The 20,038-nt window shown below is 37.3% G+C and overlaps 3 protein-coding genes across 13 annotated transcripts in view; 2 read left to right on the plus strand and 1 right to left on the minus strand.

The window, feature by feature from the left end:
• Window positions 1-20,038, minus strand: part of CASK (calcium/calmodulin dependent serine protein kinase) — a 203,427-nt gene that overhangs the window by 85,904 nt on the left and 97,485 nt on the right. For all 11 annotated transcript variants that reach the window (XM_064646911.1, XM_064646909.1, XM_064646902.1 and 8 more), the window contains exon 6: window positions 3,646-3,748. In XM_064646911.1, coding sequence (XP_064502981.1) covers window positions 3,646-3,748 — 103 coding nt within the window. The remainder of the gene's footprint in view (window positions 1-3,645; window positions 3,749-20,038) is intronic.
• GPR34 (G protein-coupled receptor 34) lies at window positions 5,078-10,333 on the plus strand. Its single transcript, XM_064646914.1, has 2 exons — window positions 5,078-5,490; window positions 7,336-10,333. The coding sequence occupies exon 2, from the start codon at window positions 7,358-7,360 to the stop codon at window positions 8,486-8,488; it is 1,131 nt and encodes a 376-aa protein (XP_064502984.1). The 5' UTR covers window positions 5,078-5,490; window positions 7,336-7,357; the 3' UTR covers window positions 8,489-10,333.
• On the plus strand, window positions 17,266-19,939 carry GPR82 (G protein-coupled receptor 82). The gene is made up of 2 exons (XM_064646915.1): window positions 17,266-17,574; window positions 18,739-19,939. The coding sequence occupies exon 2, from the start codon at window positions 18,772-18,774 to the stop codon at window positions 19,813-19,815; it is 1,044 nt and encodes a 347-aa protein (XP_064502985.1). The 5' UTR covers window positions 17,266-17,574; window positions 18,739-18,771; the 3' UTR covers window positions 19,816-19,939.

Below are 20,038 nucleotides of genomic sequence, written 5' to 3' on the forward strand. Positions count from 1 at the left end.
TAAGAACATACAAGATGTTTTCCAGTAAGAGGATAATTTATGGTAGGATACTATTGGATTTTGAAGCAGCCTAGGGGAGCAAACTAATAATACATAAAAATTTATATTGGGCTTGATTAGTATCATGGTACCTGTGACATTTTGCTGCTAAAGGTACAAAGTGAAAGGCAGTTCACTATCCACAGGTAAGACTTGACAGCTTGTATAGAACCTTGTATCACTTAGGTCTATACAGTTATCTTTCTTTCTGTACTAGTTGAAACCAAGAGAACTTAAGTAGATTAAGTGGAGGAAATAGCACTTGTGAACTCAATGGGTTTTGTTCCTTCAGACTTTTATGCCATATATGAGCTAAAAATCCCAAGACTTAGCATCTAAGATATTCGATATGAGATAAATCTGATGCCACATTTATTTAAGAAAATATTGTGGCAGTTCATACCATATTCTGCAAGAAAAATTGTCCAGGGAAGAAGACAGAGATCATAATGTGAGATTGCTCTATTAAATCACTGAATTCCTTGAGGTTCCACTACTGTAACTGCATCATAACCATGCAAACACAGACTGTTTCCTGTCTATGTGCTGTTCCATAAAAGAGTTCACTTTTAAATCATGATGATCTGTAACTACCGTGTATACTGCCAGAATTCCACCTCAAAGTACCTGCTTTGATGTTTCAAGTAAAGCACCTAGTACAGTTTTCCAATTCTGATCATAAGAAGTGCAAGAACAGACCTTCAGAGACTGGTAGCTCATGGAAACAATTTGCTGTAACACAGGCTTCTTATTCACTGCATTGCAGCTTATGGGCAAATAGAGTGGAACAAAGAGTATTTCCTCACATTTTCCCTTCTGGTCTTCTGAAAAAGGAGTTATGGCTAGGCCCTTTTTTTTGGTACTTACTTAATAATAATTAAACTTTGATAAAAATGAACTCAACTGGGGTTGTTAGCTGATAAAATACAGTCATGATCCTAAAATCTATTCCACAGACATTTCCATTAATGACATCTTAGTGTGATGCCATAGCTTGTTGTCATGAGCTCCCTTACACTTCTGTTAAATAACTATCTACCTGCTTGAAAGAACATTATAGTTACAATCCTTTTCAACAACACAAGTCTATCTTTGGACTTACATCAAAAGATTGGGATTCATCTACCTTTAATACCCAGGGCTTAGTTTAACTTTACTACAGAAACTCTTCCCCTCACACCCATCAATCTAAGCACACTGGAAAAAAGATGTCTTTTGTTAAGTTAAAAAAATTTTGCAGTCCCAAACAAAGCAAAAGCCGTGTGCTTGAAGGATGGCGTCGAAGACGCTGAGGGAGAAAATTCCCTTCAATTTGTTCTCCTGGGGCTACACAGAATCTGGCCTTTCCAGGCACAGGTGTGTCAATGCACAAAGGTAAGCACAAATGAAGCACAGGGGGTTTTAGGTCAGTAAAAGAACCTTAGTGCCATAACCACTTTTATTTAATAGAGAATTTCTTTTCTGATGTGTGAACCGCCAAATACAGGAACTGCCATGCCAAAAGGGAATAACTGAGTATGTTAAGCTGAATCAGTGTTTTACACTAAAAATTAGAAAAGCAATGTGAAAGTGGGTAGGTTGGTTATTATACTACCCAAACTTCTCTATATGGAGAGTTCCTATTTCACTAACAAGACAATTGAGAAAAAAGAAGTGTTAGTTACTATTCTGACAAAACTTATCCATGGGGCATACCGATGACATTCTTTGACAAACGTGTAGACCAACGTTGTTTTGTAAGAAATGTATAGCCCAGTTCAGTCAGTCACTATTGTTAACTTTCCTATAACAAATACGGGTGATATTGTAAAGTTGAAGAAATAAAATCTTGCCAGTGCTACGTAGGGGACTGTCTAGTAATGTGCCTTCAGGTAGGATTCTGGCAGGGAAAAGAACTGCCAGGTAACAGATGTGGTATAAAGACTGGAATGGAAGATGAGAAGAAAGAGAGAAGGAGTCTGTTATGGAGAAAACTTGAAATAAGCAAAAGAACTGAGACCTTCCATGGTATAGAAATGAAGTGGAATTACTCTGTATGTCCCTGAAAACGAGTGAAATTTGAAGCTGAAAGTAACAAGTGCTAATGAAAGACTGCAAACTAGAAATGACAGTTGAGAGAGGGGGGAAAAAGTGTATAAAGGCAGACCAATATGGCATAAGTTGAGGTGGAAGAGGCAAAAGATACAGAGAAATATTATAGTGAAGAGGCCTGAGAAGCTTCTGTAAGTGCTGCGAACAGAACCACCGACGGTGGTAACTGCGTGGAGGTTGGGCACAGGAACAGTGAGTGGGACCTGCAGAACAGTGAACGGTAACAGGAAAGGAAGGCCACGACAAATTTGGGGAAAAATGCTGTAATCTTTTTACAAAGTTGAACTTGACGTTTCTTGCAAGACAACTATTAGTGTGAAGGAAAGTACACTGTATCTCATTACCTCCAGAAGAGTAGCTGAAACAGAAGAAATGGATAAAGTTGCTCAGTGAGAACATAAAGAAGAAAAATGAGAGAATCTTAAACAAAAGCGTAGAAACTATCACTTAAAAAAGCAGTGGCTGACATACAGATAATTTGAGTAACACAAGAGAAGAAAAGAAAGGAGTGACCTTTTTATTAAAGAAACAACAGTAGCTTAACTGAATGGGTATTTTATTTGAAAGGATGTCTCTAAGTAATTAGACACTTGGATATTTCCAGGGTATCAGAGACATCTGGAAGGGAATCGAAGCTGTTGGTATGTTTATATTGGATTTACTTTTTATTTAAAAAGCATATAAAAGCCAAATTGACACAGAACTTTAAGTAATTGGATTAGGAAATCTGAGTTTTTGAAGAAGCATAGTACTGATAGGAAGTTACTCATTTTGAAGAAAAAATATTAAAACTAACAAAATTTTTTTGTTGTGGTCTCCTACTCTGGCAACGAAAGCATCAGAAAATTGATTGGGTCTTCATCTGTGCAGGCTGATTAAAGCATAACCCTATTGTCTGGAACAATATGGAAGGCAGCTAGAGGAAATAAAATCCACAGAAAACAAAACACACTTAGTCAAAAAATATACATACGTATCAAGATATTGATGTCTTATGCAATAATTACAATGAAATATTAAAACACAGAAAAGAGTCACATGTGAAAACTAGTAAGGTTTTGCTATTAAACAGCTCAGCATTCTGCCAGGAATTGCCTATGAAACATAGGGGAGCGCTGATGATGCTGCACTAAGTCCTTACTCAACTGCTTTGACAGACATTTCAACCCTGACAGCATTTTTATTTGCTTTGCTTTATCAGGCACGGAAGAATTAAGCCAAAGATTGTATTAAAGTGGAAAATTCTTTGGTTTTTTTCAGTTTTATTATGATCAAACCAGCGTAAGCTCATGTTGAGTAACATTCAGAGGGATTTAAGACTCAGTACCTAAATGCACAACAATCATACATTCTACTAGCAGTTTAGCTAAACTGTGTGCATTTATAATGCTAACAAAGTTTTTAGTGAAAGATTATTTTTGAGCTCTTGTTTTGCAGGCCAGGCTCTGTCACAAGAACAGAACTCTGCAGTACAACATGCATCATACTAAATAACTTCGAAGGAAAATTTCTTACCTCCAGCAACTAGCCCAGACTCTCCTAATTGAATTGCTACCCCGAAGCCACCAAGCTTTACTGGGGCTGAATTCTCTTTTGAGGCAAGGAGTACACAGTGCGGCTGAAAAGAAAAAAATCCAGACAAATTATTATATTGTTTGAGAAATACAATTCATATTTTAGAACTTATTTTCATAAATTTGCAAACAGAAGCTAAAAGTTTGTGTGGTTTGTTTGGATGGTTGTTTTTTTTTTAATCATGTCTTAATTTCAGACTTTTTTTTTCCTCTCTGCCACAGACTCCTCTTTCTGCATTGTTTTCCTTTCTATTGTCCCAGGCACAGCAAAATCCTTTCAGGACTTACAGAACTTGCAAGGAACACAAAGTGAAATCATACTGAAGTGGAGATAAAAATTCATGCCTATAATTTCTTACCTGGTATTACTTTTTTTTTTTACCTTCCCCCTTAAGCCTTACACTGTTTCAATTCTCCAGCAGAAATATCCTGACTATGACAGACTTTGTGGGATTTTATCCTTCACAGAGAACAGAAACCACTACTTTGAGTCTTAATCACAGAATTCAGTGATCATTTCTCAAATGCAGGAAAGAAAAGGAACTTCCCTGTGATGTTTCTAATAAATATTGTAATGAAGGATATTGTTTTGGTTTCTAAACTGCATTTCAGGCACAGTCATCCATATCCTCAATTTTCCACAAATAAGAGTGAGGTGTAACATACGAAAATGAAATAATATTTTACAATAATCTGGATAGATACTGGCTGGTGTAGAAGGAAGCAACATGCATACAAAATCTATTAGAACACAATTTAGTATTTAACACACATACCCAAACTATTGCACTTAATACAGAACAACTTCCTGCATTTACTTAAAGCCTCCCTTTTAATTACCATATTATTTAAAAGGAAGAATGTCAACTTTGTATACTACTTCCTGAGAATATGTTAGTGCTTAAATTACAAAACTAGGAAGTCAGTGCACAGGAGGTATGAGAATTTCAATCTGACTACCTGTAAAATCATCATCTGTAACCACCCACGTCTTCTTTTAAAACAGTTTCAATTGTATGAAAGCGAACACCTTCAAGACAATGCTCTTGAGATCTTCATTAAATTTAGGCCTCCCTATGTCAGGTCTTCTAGAATCCACTTTCAAATGTCCAGTTTATAAAAGTAATTTTCAATTCCTTACACCCTATTCAAAACAGTATTACCAGGTGGTATTATTGCTGCACATTGTATTTCACTTCTGCCTTACTGAAATGGTTAAGCTGCACATTTTGGGCACTTTAATATTCCCTCATTGCTATCATTTTCAGCGAAAAAGATCAACCTCAAATTTCCAGCTGCAGGCAAGGAGCAAGGTAGATGGGAGAACTACACCAACAAAAGCAAAATGTACCATTTCACTGTAGTGTTGATCTATCTTTATCCTACAGTTGGAAAAGTGACACTACTTCCACGACAGTGCTGAGACAGCAGGCTGTACCAACATCATTATCATCCAAAAAGCCACTGACAGTGCTCACCAGAAACAAAGCTCCTGAGAAAAAAATTAAGATCTCCAATTCAGAGTGAAACTCTGAGAAGATTTTATTATAGAACCTCTCCCAGCAAAGCCCAGATAAACCCAGTTTTGCTTGTTAAAAATGTCTTTTTAAAAAAAACAAAACAGTTGCAACACTAGTTAAAACTTCCCCTTGTTGCCAGTTGTACCGTGTCAGCTGATGTTCATCACTTTCATAGAGAAGCTTTCTAATAAGAGGACCTGCATGTTACTCCTCCCTGTCTTCACCAACGGTTTTGAAAATCAGCAGAAGTTCTTAACACATAAATGGTAAGTGCCTTCTTTTATACTTAAGCTGCAGTAAAACAAATTTCTATTGAAGTTTCTCTTAACTGCAAAGGTGCCACTGACCATTTCTTAAATATATCTTCATTTTAACATGCTGCTTGCTTATGAGTGACACAACTTATGACAGTGAAAAGTTATGTTTCCAATGCATCTGCAGTGTAATCGATGCTTCTCTCTTTCTTATTGTTCTAAACTTGTCACTGCTTATGCAAATCATGATGTCAAGCATTTCTATAGGAAAGCAACAAACAAGAAATCATAGCAGTAGAGAGGCTTCAAGATGTATTTGAAAGCATCATGTTTTAAAACTGGCCTTTTAAAATTACTTCTTGCCCTGATAATATCAAACGGCAAATATGAAAACAGCTATTTTTGAAACTGCTAACATACTCTACAAGTTTAATGCAATTGTATGGTCAGATAACACAGGATGTCAAAATACTTCAGACTGTCTCCTCTCAGTAGTTCAGATCCTGTATGTGCATTAGGTCCTCCTAAGAATTTTACCTGAAGTGTTGCCATTTTCACTGCTGTAGCTGTATCACACACTTAAATGTAAATTTGCATTTTTAAGACCTAGCATGCAAATTGCATAGCCTAGACACAGACTTTGCCTAAAACCTACTTTAAGGTTATGTATATAGCAGAGTTTTCTTGTTGGTTTGTTTGTTGGGTTTTTTTGGTAACAATTGCCAGACAACAAAGTTCAGAGAACCAAAACCACTTCTGACACTTTTGTGAGATTAGGGGAAAAAAACCTTTCCTCTGTAAAAAAATAAAATTCTAAAGAAACTTTTTTTATAGAGTCTTTTGTTGCTATGATAAACAAGTTGAAGAAAAAAATTTATCATTACAAATCAGTCTTAATCATCTCTCTAAACGGCTTAGTGCACTCTGTTCTAACCACACACTTTTTTGGTTTTCCTTCCTTGGTCAAAACTGACTTTTATCTTCCAGATTGTACCTTCCTGGTCAGCAATAAGCTCAGTGAAATTAAAAACTTTGAAATGAAAACAAGGAAAACAATGAAATCAAGGAAGACTTGAAAACAATCTGTTACTGCATTAATGTAATTCCCAGTTAATACTAGTTTATTTATGTAATACTGATTTGTGAACAGTCAAGAAAAGGAAAAAACCACTTAAATTTATATGAAGATATAGATTATTAAAGACAAGCTACTGTAATAGTACTGCCTCACGGTGTTATAACAGATTACACAGCCAAAGAAATATTAATTCACAACTGCTTTTCTAATTGAAAACTACTGACTTGCATGTGAGGGATCCTGGGTACTTATTTAAAACTAACACCAGTGAGTTTAGACTTGTTTTAATATATTTCTATGTACTTTATATCAACACCGAGAATACTTCACTTAGCTATACTTACCTGTCCTTGCATCTTAAAAAGTTTTCTTAGAAAGACTAATCCTAAAAACTAAACCTAAAAAAATTATTTGTACTTGCAGATAAATCAAAATAAATAAATAAAAAAAAGATTTCTTGACTGTGCAGCAAAACTTAATAGCTGATTTTTAAAACAGCACAAGACAGTAATACAGATGCAATTATACTACCAGTTATCTATTTGAGTACTCTATACCCTCTCTTCTTGCCTACATATTATTCTAGACTTACATTGTATCATGATATCTGGCTGCAAGTCCTTCTACTCAGCTACAGCAACACTTTGGCATATTTACTTCCTTTAGTTACTGCCTTTTATGTTTATATTATGTTAGACTGTATGCAATGAAGCAAACAGACACAAGAAGATGATCCTATGGAGATCTAATTCTTAAAATTTCTCTTTGTTTCTTTACAGAACAGCTAAAAAACCCTCAAAAATGATGGCTGCAGCTTCAGCTGATTCACTGACACACAAAAACTTCTGGAGTAACCAAACCAGCATGGCCATAAATGCCTCAGAAATTCAAAACAATGACAGTTGTGCCTTAGACGACAACTCGCTGTCACTCACTTTGATAGTTTTTTATTCTATTATTTTTGTTGTTGGATTGGCTGGAAATATTACAGCCCTGTTTGCCTTCCTGTGCATTCATCAGAAAAGGAATTCTATCCAAGTTTACTTGCTAAACGTGGCTGTTGCAGACCTTCTGCTGATCTTCTGTCTTCCCCTCCGAATACTCCATCACGCCAACAAAAACATTTGGATGTTTGGACGGATTTTATGCAAGATTGTAGGAACTCTGTTTTACATGAACATGTATATTAGCATAGTACTGTTGGGACTAATCAGTCTAGATCGTTATATAAAAATAACTAAGTCTGTGAAGCGTCCTAAAATGTTAACTCCGACACGAAGTATTCAGATTTGCTGCGTCGTGTGGGCAATTGCACTAACAGGATTTACAGTAGTAGTTGCACCCTCTTTCTTTAAGAGTGAGGACAGCAATTCTACTCTGTGCTTTCATTACCGAAGTAAACAGAAAGCAAAGACAGAAGCGATTTTAAATTATATCACGGTACTAATTTTTTGGATAGTTTTTTTCCTCTTGATCCTTTCGTACGTTAAAATCGCCAAGAACCTTCTGAAAATTTCGAGGAGAAGATCAAATTTTCCCAATGCAGGAAAATACACCAAGACAGCAAGAAATTCCTTCATTGTACTCATCATTTTCACTGTCTGTTTTGTTCCTTATCACATGTTCCGGTTTGTCTACATTACATCACAGTTACAAAACCCCTCCTGTTATTGGAAGGAGATCATTCACAAATGCAATGAGGTGATGCTCATATTTTCATCATTTAACAGCTGCCTAGACCCAGTTATGTATTTCCTCATGTCCAGAAGCGTCCGTAAGGCTGTATTCCAACTTATTTGCAGAAAAATTCATGGAGAGTCAAGCCTAAATACGGAAAGCACTTCAGACATAAAACTTGGACAATATACACAGGAGAGATTATCTACTATCACTCCCCACTCAAGTTATTCAAGGAAGAAGTTTGTGGTTTGACTGTTTAGATGAATGGATTTCTCTCTATTGCTCCAGGACATCGATTGCAGATCATGAAATGCTAAACTGTACAGCTACTAATCCTGCCTCTTTCTTCCTGGTCACAAAATGAGAAGTCTTGCTTCTGGTTGTGAAAACGAGAAGTTACTTTTCACAAGTATTTTGCTCTTGTTTATTCATGAAAACAAATTAGGAAGTTCTCGGACATCCTCTGTTGGACTAAACTAGAACACTAACTCTTTAAGGAGATTTCCACGAAGGGGCTTGAACCTGTATAAGGAATCTTGTATATATACATTAATATTAGTAATTTGTGTATGTAAATAATAGATGAATTTTGCAAAAAGTAAATTGTGTCCGATTTGAAAGATCTATATAAACCATTACAGATTTTATATAACTCTCTGTTTTAATAGGTTTCAAAGAGATCAGTATTTTGACTACATCTATAAATGTATTTTATTGAAGAAAATATTTTAGAATTTAGCAGCATATGTGGCTTGAAAATGAGGTGAAGAATACAACAGCCATTAATTCAGTTATAATTGCAGAAGATACACTTAGTTTTATTAAACAGCAAAATTAAAATATTCAAGCCTCCTAAAACCCTTATTATATTTTCAACAGTTTAACGAATGTCAAGGTCGAACATGTAAGGAAAAGCAAGCAATGCTTTCAGAAAATGATAAATTAATGAAGGAGAGATGATATGGAGGTATTTTCAATTACCTAAGATTTCTTTCAAGCTCTGACAAATTTGGTGGCTGCAGCTACACAAAGTAGTTCAGCAAGGCACATAAACTCAGAGAACTGAGCACAGAGGGCAGCCTGGCTCAGTCACTGTTCTACTTGCAGATTTCTAAAGCCACACATTTCAGCTGCACACTCGTGATTAAAATAATCTTGGTAACTGCTGATGCTGTGTGAACAGCAATGTAACAGCAATGCCCCACAGATACAGCTGGGCTCTCAGATTAAAACTAAACAGGCTTATGTATTTAGGCACAAACAAATCCCAAAGTGCAACATTTTTTAAAAAACAGGGAGCTGAAGGTGGGGGTTGTCTGTCCCAAAGATGACTAAAGCAGCAGTTATGCCATGAACAATTTAAACGTCTGGTGTAACAGGACAGAGAGGTGAACGAAGTACAGGCTAGATGTTAAGCTCCGTAAAATAAGGATTTATTATCTTGACACATACAAACAATATAGCTCAAGTAAGCAGGTGTAAAGAAGTTGGTTTTAATATGACTACCAGTAACTTCTCTAATGGATCACATGACTTTTAATGTCAAATCTGTGCCCAAACGTGGATTTTTACTAATTCATTATAATATTCTGGTTTTACAGAAGTTATGCATAATACTCTTACTGAACAAACTAAATATAAGACTTCATCTCTGCTAGATATAAACTTGATTTAATTTTGATGTAATTTTACATAATTTAGATTTGGTGAAAACGAGTATAAACATGTTAAACCAATTACAATGACTAGTCAGTCTATTTTCTTTTCTTTTTTTTTTAATAAAAAATTGTGGGATTTCTTACTCTCCAAAAGAAAGATTCCTATAAACATGTAATTTCATAAAGGTACAATGGTAACTGCGTTTTTTCTTAAGCACTTCAGCATACAATGAAGGCATTTGTACAATAATTTCTGGCTGATTCTCACAATAATTGCATTTCATGATCTTTTATCTATCATCTTGTCATCCTATGATATGTATGCTTCTCGTGGTTCTCTGTTTGTACAGTGCAATTCTCCTATGCAGTACTGCAGTTGTACATAGTTACATCAACTTTGGTAAGTCTAATAGAGTTTATAAACCATCATTTCACAAGATTCATATATTATCATTCTTTGTCTATAGTTATTCTGTGAGCAGTTGATTGATGACACTGATCAGCAGGCTGGAGTGAGGGTGTCGGCTGGGGAACACAGAACAGAACACACACAAATGACATGGTGCAACTTGAACAAAATATAAATTCTAAAATTCTTTGAACAAACCATTCAATTTAAGCCAGAATTTTCATTTACAAGGACTTCAACTCATGGACACAGCACCATTGCAAAACCAGACTTAGATATCTTCAGAACATCAAGTAATAGTACAGGGTTTTGATGCTGCAAATCCAGGCTGCATTAAATAACTACTCAGCATTAAACAACTCTACAGCTCAGAAATGGAAATCGGGAAGGGAGCAGGTCTATAAGAAAGTCTGTAAGAGCAGGTATGGCACAGAAGAGGGAAACAGTTATGACTTTATGATCTCCACAGAGTAGCAGTTAGAACAAAGAAACAACCCCAAAAAGCGACCAGACAAATGAAAACCTTTTGGATTTCCGCAACTACATAAATCAGTGCTTCAAGATGTTAAAGGCCAGATGTATCAGCTGGCTCAGAAAGGGATCTGAAACTAGACTGCACTGTCATATAGGAAGCAATTACTAGTGACCAGAAAACAAAAGCAGGTATCTTTACTGTTTTTAAAAAATATTTAATCCTTACATATTTTTTCCGCAATCAATTTTCACAAACTTGAGGGTAACATGCCAGGCTTTGCAAAACCATATTACTGAAGAGCAAATGGTACTGAAACAACCTGGGAGATCTGCTCAAAGTTACACTGTGACATGTCAAATGACCATATAATTAGTCACTTTAATAGTGTGTCTTACTTCTCCTCTTAGAAGGAGATAATTCCTAAGAATTATCAGGGCCAACTACAGCAATTTCCTGAGTCTTCAGGTAAATTTCAAGATGAAAATAATTCTATTTATTCTTCTTTTCGTAATTAAAGCCTAACTGAATGCACATCTCAAAATCTGCACAAAATTTTGTTTTCCTTTTTATTGAAATCTCCAACACATCTTTGAATTTCATTTGCTGTACCAGAATGTCACCTCTTTTTTTAGTATGCAAAAATGGGTCCATATTCTTCATTAGCATAAATACTAGTTAGAAAATGTATATAAGGTATATATGCTGCCTAGCTACTTATTTACCTTTTAGATTTGACATATACATTAATAGCTATGTTGTGTTACACATATTCCTTAAAATAAATGGAAAACATAAGCAAAGAAACTACACTGTTTACCAGACACAAGTTTATAACTTGAATCATAAACCTGTTAGAGTGTACCTGGTTTGAGTGAACAGCTGTGCTGGTTTTGGCTGGGGTAGAGAGAGATTTGGCTGGGATAGATTTCTTCACAGTAGTTGGTACTGGCTGTGGTCTGGGTTTGTGATCAAAACAGTGTTAATAACACAGGGATGTTTTAGCTACTGCTAAGCAGCACTTGCACAACATCAAAGACTTCTCTGCCTCTCAGAACACCCACCAGAGAGGACACAGGGGGTGCACACGGAGCTGGGAGAGGACACTGCTGGAACAGCTGAGCCCTACTGACCACAGGGACATCCCAGAGCACCTGGTGTCAGGCTCAGCAACAAAAGCCAAGCAGGAAGTTTGCCAGGGCTGCCATTTCTCAGGACTTCGCTGGGTATCGGTCAGCCGGGTGTGAGCATTTGGGGTTTCCTTCTATCACTTGTTTTTCTTGGTTTTTTATATATCTCTTTTTTTTTTCTTTGTCTTTAAACTCATTACACTCTCTTTATCACAAACCATGAGTTTTCTCACTTTTACCCTACCAGTTCCCCCTCTCAGCCCAGGGGAGAGAAAGCAAGTGAGCATCTGCATGGGGTTTAGGTGCCTACGGGGATGAAACCACAACAACCCTCTTTGGCACCCAACACGAGCTCAAAGGGTTTGAGATAATGGCAGATTTGACCAGAGTGTGTCAGAAGGAGAGGAGGGAGCACCAGAAGGAGTGGTCTGTTCTGCAGCAGAGCAGCCACAAGAATGAGGGGAGGAAGAGGCAAAAGTCACAAACAAGTTTTCACACCTTTACCCTTCTGATTCTCTTTCTCATCTCAGTGAGGGGGAGCGAGCGAGCGGCTGTGTGGGGCTTACCTATCTACCAGGGTTAAACCACAACTTCAAGTTTCATTTTCACACTGAAATTAACTGTAATTATGGTTTTAACCTGCAAAATGGTGTTTTTCATGAGGGCATACAATTATCCATTATTTTGATAGCACAACATAGGAAAATTTAGTTGAATTACTTCCCTCACAATATCAGTCAATGAAACCATAAAAGAGGAGTGCAGCTTACATCACTGATAAACAAGGAAGAATTACATTATTCCTGGAACTGGGAAGTTCACATATGGAAGCTTTAGTTTAATGCTTTCTGACAGCATGTACAGAACCAGGACAGAGAGGAGGGAGATGTGTTGTACAAAGTGTACAGAGAAAAAGAAAGGTTGATAATGTTCCACCAATCCAAAATGTATTTTCTGTAGCACTGCAAACCTTCTGCCAGCCTTTTTTTCCATCCCTTAAACAAAATCCCAACTACTCAGGGCTCTGTGGAATCCAAGAGAGCTGAGAAAGTGCTAAAAAGCTGTCGTAATGTTCACTGATCGTAGAGTGGATTGGTAGGAAAACTCTTCTCAGAGTTGTTCAACAGACATTGTGAGAGTTAAGCCATTTTGTGAGGGAAGTAAATCAATCGAATCTTTCCATGTTGTGTTATCAAAATAATTGATTTGTCTGTCCCCATGAAAACTGGGGGTAAGGGATGAAGCTGGAAAAAGCCTTAACACTAACTACACAGAGTGGGAAATGCAGAAATAAGAACATCAGTTGCAGACAAATAATTTTCTACTGTTGTACTGCAGAGTGAGAAACAAAATGAGGAGTGAATGGTAAATCTTGGTTCCTTTAAGTTTGCATACAGTAAGTAGTATACCTCTGTACCTATTATAAAACAAGGCCAACTTCTTCATAGAACTCTCAAACCACAGATATAAGTGACTGTGCGTTAAAATCAAAAATATACTTGCTATTCCTTACACAAAAACTCTCACTAGGTAAAGATGAAAACACAAACATGGTCAACAACAAATTAAAACTCTGAAGAAAAGACAGGATCATTTTTGTCAGAGGGTACAGAAGTGTTCTTTATCAGTAAGGAATGATTTTTGCAGCTGTGCTGGTTGGTTTGAGCTTAAACCGCGATAGCAGCCAAAAGAAGCTACCTTTTAAAGTATCAGTTTTGCTTTTATTGCAGTGTTTTAGATTTTTATTTTTGCTTTATTACTTTTGCATTTTCACAGAAGCTTAAGAAGAAACTGGAAAACCCAAACAGCTGTTATAGAAAAACATATTTAACTTGAAAAACCATAAACTATAGTATGGTGCAGAACAACAGAGAAAGCTTCCTATTTGTCTCTGATGATCAACACAGTTTTCACGTTAAAAACCAATTTCTGAAGTTAACAGTAAAAATCCTCATGAGCAATACACAGACAGTGCTTTTTTATAAGCAAATATAGTTGTAAAGACCTCTGGGAGATGTACAATGACAGTAACATTAAAAGACCTAAGTATAAGCTGGAAGATTATTTTTATTAGTATTGTCATCCTCAAGCTAAATTTTCCATTCTAAAAGATGTTGCTTGGCTTGTGTTTTGCCTGTCCAGGTAAAACAATTACCCAGACCCTGTGAAACACTTAACTCTGCACATTGTACGACAACCAAGGAATTGAAACTGTGAGTGCAACATATCCCCATTTCTATATCCTTAAAGATACCACAGAGCTGCACTGCACACACTTATAATTCAGCAAACAACATGGGAACTTTCATTTGAGGTCTTGTTTTGCTGAACCACAAGGGAAGTTTTAAAAACTGGTGAAAATAAATCATCAGTGAACACCAAACAGAGACCTATGTTAAATCTGCCCAGTATTTTTATCTTCACTGATTCAGCACAATGCTCAACTCGAGCAGATTTAAACATGAGCTTAGATGATTTTGCTTTGATAAGCACTTCTTACAGTATTAAATACATATACTGATTATAGAGAAAATCCTCATTAAATCATGACAACAAAAGTGCTGTGCACACACTGGGTCACCCCCGCATGGAAAGCTGACAAGCAGGCAGAGGGGAATCATGGTGCTCTACAACAACTCTCCTGATACAAGTGTCCAGCTGGAAATGGTTATTGTGCAGTGCATCTGTCTTAAAGAGTTTATGCAGTCAAAAATACCTTTCAATTTGAATGTTTAAGGAAAAAAAAACATTCCCATCAAAACTAAGCACTGAAAGTCAAAGTCCTAGGCAAGCTACTTGGTAAATGATTTTTCTAGAAAGAAGACATGGATTGGACTTGTATAGTAGCCAGTGCACCTTAAGAGACTTATCTTGGTATTAAATGCAATACAGTGGATCTTGGGCCTTCTACAGTACAGGCACCTGGACTGCTACGGAGGCCAGAAGTAACCAAGCTGCTGCCTCCTTCCATCCCACAAGGAGCAACTGCTGCCAACATATTCCATACTCAGCTGTACAGCAGGAACTGGTTATAACATGTGACATGATAGGTATGGGTTATAAATGGCCAACTGAAACATCTTTCACAGAATGGATCATGTTGGAATGAACCACAGTGGGTTTCATCTGGTCCAACCTCCCTGCTCAAGCAGGGTCATCCCAGAGCACATGGCACAGGATGGTATCCAGATGAGTCTGGAATATCTCCCATTAGGAAATATTCCAGTGAGGGAGACTCCATAACCTCTCTGGGCAATCCGTTCCAGTGCTCAGTCACTGCACAGGAAAGAAGTTCTTCCTCATATTCAGGTGGAACTTCCTGGGCATCAGTTTCTGCTCGTTGCCTCTTGTCCTGTTGCTGGGCTGAGCTTGCTCCATCCTCTGACACCTCCCTTCAGATACTTGTGTACATTGATGGGTTCCCCTCTCAGTCACGTCTCAAGGCTAAACAGGCCCAGCTCCCTCAGCCTTTCCTCATTAGTGAGGTGCTCCAGTCCCTTGATCATCTTTGTCACCCTCTGCTGGGTGACACTTGCTCCAGGATCTCCAGGTCTCTCTTGTGCTGAGGAGCCCAGAACTGGACACAGCACTCCAGGTGATCCTCACCAGGGTCGAGTAGAAGGGCAGGATCACCTCCCTGACCTGCTGGCAATGCTCTTCCTAATGCAGCCCAGGATCCCATTGGCCTTCTTGGTCCCCAGGACACTCTGCTGGCTCCTGGACAGCTTGTTGTCCACCAGGACCCCCAGGTCCTTCTCCACAGAGCTGCTTTCTAACAGGTCAGCCCTCAGCCTGTCCTGGTACCTGGGGTTATTCTTCTCCAGCTGCAGGGCCCTGCACTTGCCTTTGCTGAATTTCAGAGAGTTCTTCTCTGCCCATCTCTCCAGCCTGTCAAGGTCCTTCTGAAGGGCTGTGCAGCCCTCTGGGGTATCGACCTCTCCTCCAGCTTTGTGTCACCAACAAAGTTGCTGAGGAGGCACCTCCCACTTCATCCGTCATTGATGAGTAAGTTAAACAGTCCTGGGCCCAGTATTGAACCTTGGGGGACACCACTACTGACAGGCCTCCAACTACACCCTGTGCCACTGATTAAAAACCTCTGGCATCTGCTGTTCTGCCAGTTCTAAATCCACCACTGTGCACTCATCCAGTCCACACCTCCTCATTTTTCCTAGGAGGATGTTGTGAGAGACAGTGTCAAAGTCTTATAAATACCACAGGCAACAGTCAATAACCAACCAAATAACAATAATAACAACAATTAAAAAACCCTGCTTATGAGAATGGTTCACATCACTCATAGCAAAATTTCAGGATATGCGTTCTTGTAACTAAACCTCAATGGAACATCACAATAACAAGGACTTCTAAGACTATGTAAGAGACTATTAAACATTTAATAAATACAAGACCCTTTCTGTTAGAGCAAACTTTAATATAACCATACATTCAAACATGGAGAAAAACCCAAAAGGTATAATTAAATCTAACAAGACAAAGACTTAAAGTACATGCAAACTAATTACAGCATTACAACCTAATTACTAATACTCTACAGCAAGTAAATTTAATTGTAAATGAATTCAGCTACACATTCTAAATAGGAAGCCAGCATACATGTCCATCATTTTAGTAAAAAAATTAATGAGACTGAACAATAAAATTGATAATAGATCACTGAGGTGAATTCTTACAGTGTATGTTTCAACACAAAGCAAAACTAGCAAAACAAGAACCTTACAGTATAAAAACTTCTGCAATTTTGGTATCTCTTCTGTTCTCACAAGAAATTTATTTATAGCTGTTGAAAAGCTATACAACCACAGGTGCATCAGACAGAAGAAAATTCACAGGTCTCAACTTTTGCAGACCTAAACAGAGTTTGACTGATTTGTGATCAAATCTATCATCCTGTGGAGGAAGGAAACGGTCCTGTGTACACTTCTGGATGATTTGTATAAAACATTGTATTTTTTGGACAATGAGTCTGTTTTCCCTGATGGATGCCTAGGATGCGTCAGCTGAAAATTGCTTCCCCACAATCCATCTCCTGCCTAGACAGGAGAGATGTGCTCCTGTCACTCATTTGGTTACTCATGTCTGGACATACACTGACACAATAATATTGTATGTGGGCTTCAGGAACAGATAGTCAGCTTTGTGGTAGCTCCTGGCACTGAAAAACTGTTAAATGTCATTGAAAAGACAAGTTTTCACACATAAAATAGCAACTTCTTTTTTTTTTATTCACATTGGAAAGTGGGCAGTCCTAAAGAGAACCCCTCCAGCCCCCAAAAAGAGGAAAGCACTATATAAGGATTGCAAGATGTTTCTGTGCCTTACCTACATGATCCCAAAGGACTGTTACAATCACTCTTCCACACTATCTCATTTTTTGTCATTTCCCTAATGGAGTTGATCCTGACCTAATTTTTAAGTTTTTTGTACAGACAATATCATCTTGTCCGAACTTCAAATGCCCAGCTGCTTTCTGACACTGTGAAAGAAAAGTGCACACTCTGAAAACCTACTTATGTCAGAGAGATATTGTTCTTAACTGTACTTTCCAGATTCAAGTGTCACCGTTTTCATTGCAGCAGTGGAGACAGAACAGCCATCAGACAGAAATATTTCCTCTCAGCAAAGGAAGGTGCCTGCAGCTTGCACAGGTAAGCTTCAAACTACTACTTTGTTTTACCTGAAAAAATTTGGTCATTGACACAAAAATTATCATTAGACTTTTAAATGAGTACATTCAGCAATTGTTTCATGAATTTAACTTGTCATAAACATTTTGGTTCAACAAGACATGAACTCAGTGCATACTAAACTGCAACAGCTAGGAAAGTTAATTTTTTAATTTAAGTTTAATTTGCAAGTTGTCAAACACTGCCTACAGCAGAGTTTTAAACTCAGCATCTCAGCTTTTTATCATACCTACACAGAATCCTCTTTAGCATCTGAGTTCATTTGCTTACAGCTGTCTACAAAAAATTATTATCTGTCTGTAAGTTTGAAATCTCTTAATTTGTTCCATATGATTTTACATGAAACAAAAGCTAACTAGGATACACTGCACTAAAATGTATGTATGCATACAAAAGTAAAAGCTCTCCAGTACAGGTTAGTAAGTTGATATACCAGTTTTTATACACAGTCATTGTATAGAGCTTTGATTTCTTATTTTCAGTTTGAAAATTGAGAAAAAATTGAAAACTGATCTTGGAAAAAATAAATATATTGCAGTTTTGGACAACCATTTTATATGTTTACAAATATAGACTAAATGTATATCTAATATTGGAGCTTTGATAAAACAAGATTAGATACAGACTTGAGTACAAAATAAATGCATTTAGCCAGATTCCTACATCATACTGAGTCTAATTTGTACTTAAATGGAGGTACTGGACGCTCCTCTGCATTTCTGCAAAGTAATACTTTGCATTTAATTTGCTTATGTAAACTTTAAATGGTTTAAAATGGTTTCCAAATTAGGTTACAGATGTTCCGGCAGGCTGAGAAATAAATTAAGATTGCAGAAGTTATTGCCAGACCCCAGCCTGAACCTTCAGTTCCTGATTTATTTTGTTAGATTCTATGCACGTAAAATCTTAGGGGTTTAACATCAGTCAACTTTTCTTCACAAAATCTCAGTGGAAGAGAACACTCAAACTGTAACCTCATGCAAACTCAAGACGGTAACAGCATCAAACAGCTGTTTAGGAACACTGAAAAGTAGGGGAGAAACAGAAACAGCTGAGATATGAGCAAGGAATAAAAGAGATGTTAAATGAACATTACAGAAGAATAATTTTTTAATTGTTTTTCAGCTCTGACCATTCATTCAAGATATACTGGCATAAATGAACAATTCAACATGTTTTCTTCAGCCATCGTCAGCTACCACTGTAGCTCTACCTGTCATCTACTCCTGCCTATTCCCTGCTGGAAGCTTTGGAAACATTCTTGCTGCCTGGATATTTTTAAGGAAAGCACCTACAAGGAGAACACAACACATTTACCTGGCAAACCTCGTGACTGCAAATCTGTTTGTATGCAGCACAATGCCCTTCCTGGCTGCCTACTTTGCAGGAGGGAAGCGCTGGAGCTACGAGTCCTTGGAATGCCGGATAGCACATCACCTCGGGACGCTGGTCATGCACGTCTGCATGTATGTGACCATCATCATCCTGTGCTCAATTGCTCTGAGCCAGTATGCAACGCTGAGGAAGAACTGTGACACACAGTACTCCCAAGCAGTTAATGAAAACTTCTCCAGATGTTTGCTTCAAGCGTTTCGTCAGCCAAAATTTGCTAAATATTTGTGCATCGGTATATGGCTTACTGTGCTCTGCATAACAGTAACAGCTATAACATATGATGTCCAGGCAAGGGCTCTGGAATACTTTCCCAGCTGCTACAACATCCAGGTAGAAGCTAGTGAATTTACTGCAATGATTGCAGGTTCTGTTGCCACTGCATGTTTTTTTGTGTCTTTTATGACAGTTCTGCGGTCGTACTATTCTCTTACCAGACATCTGAGTAACATACAAAAAAATAGCTGTATTGGAGAAAAACATCTAATTTACAGTAAAGTGAAAAGAAACATTCTTGTCATCCAGATGATATTAACTGTCTGCTTTCTTCCGTATCATATTTTTAGGCCTCTTTTTTACATACTGCTTAGACATAATGACTGCCCAAGGTTAAACTACTTAGTGGAAATTAAAAATTTCCTTACTTGCCTTGCTGCTGCTAAAAGCAGTTTAGATCCAGTTATAACCCTTCTGTTAGATAAAACATTTAAGAAAAGTCTTTATGGCCTGTTTACAAAATCCACACCAGAACATCAAAAACGTGACGTTGATATTTCCACTGAAATGGGAAGGAATATGGAAAGATTTTAGTAACTATAACTATCAACAAACTGATTTTAACTACCTATGGCCATGTTTTGATATGAAGTGGTAAATATTCAAATAAAATAATAACATTGTATTTTTTCAAATCATCTTGCTTGCTACATCAATATTAGCCATAATAAATTCAATGTGTATATCCAAATGAATCCAAGCAATCTGTACAGTGAACTGTGTAATACCCATCCATTCATGAAATGCAAAAGATATT

The sequence above is a fragment of the Pseudopipra pipra genome, chromosome 2, assembly GCF_036250125.1.
Source record: "Pseudopipra pipra isolate bDixPip1 chromosome 2, bDixPip1.hap1, whole genome shotgun sequence".
In the NCBI taxonomy this organism is placed as follows: domain Eukaryota; kingdom Metazoa; phylum Chordata; class Aves; order Passeriformes; family Pipridae; genus Pseudopipra; species Pseudopipra pipra.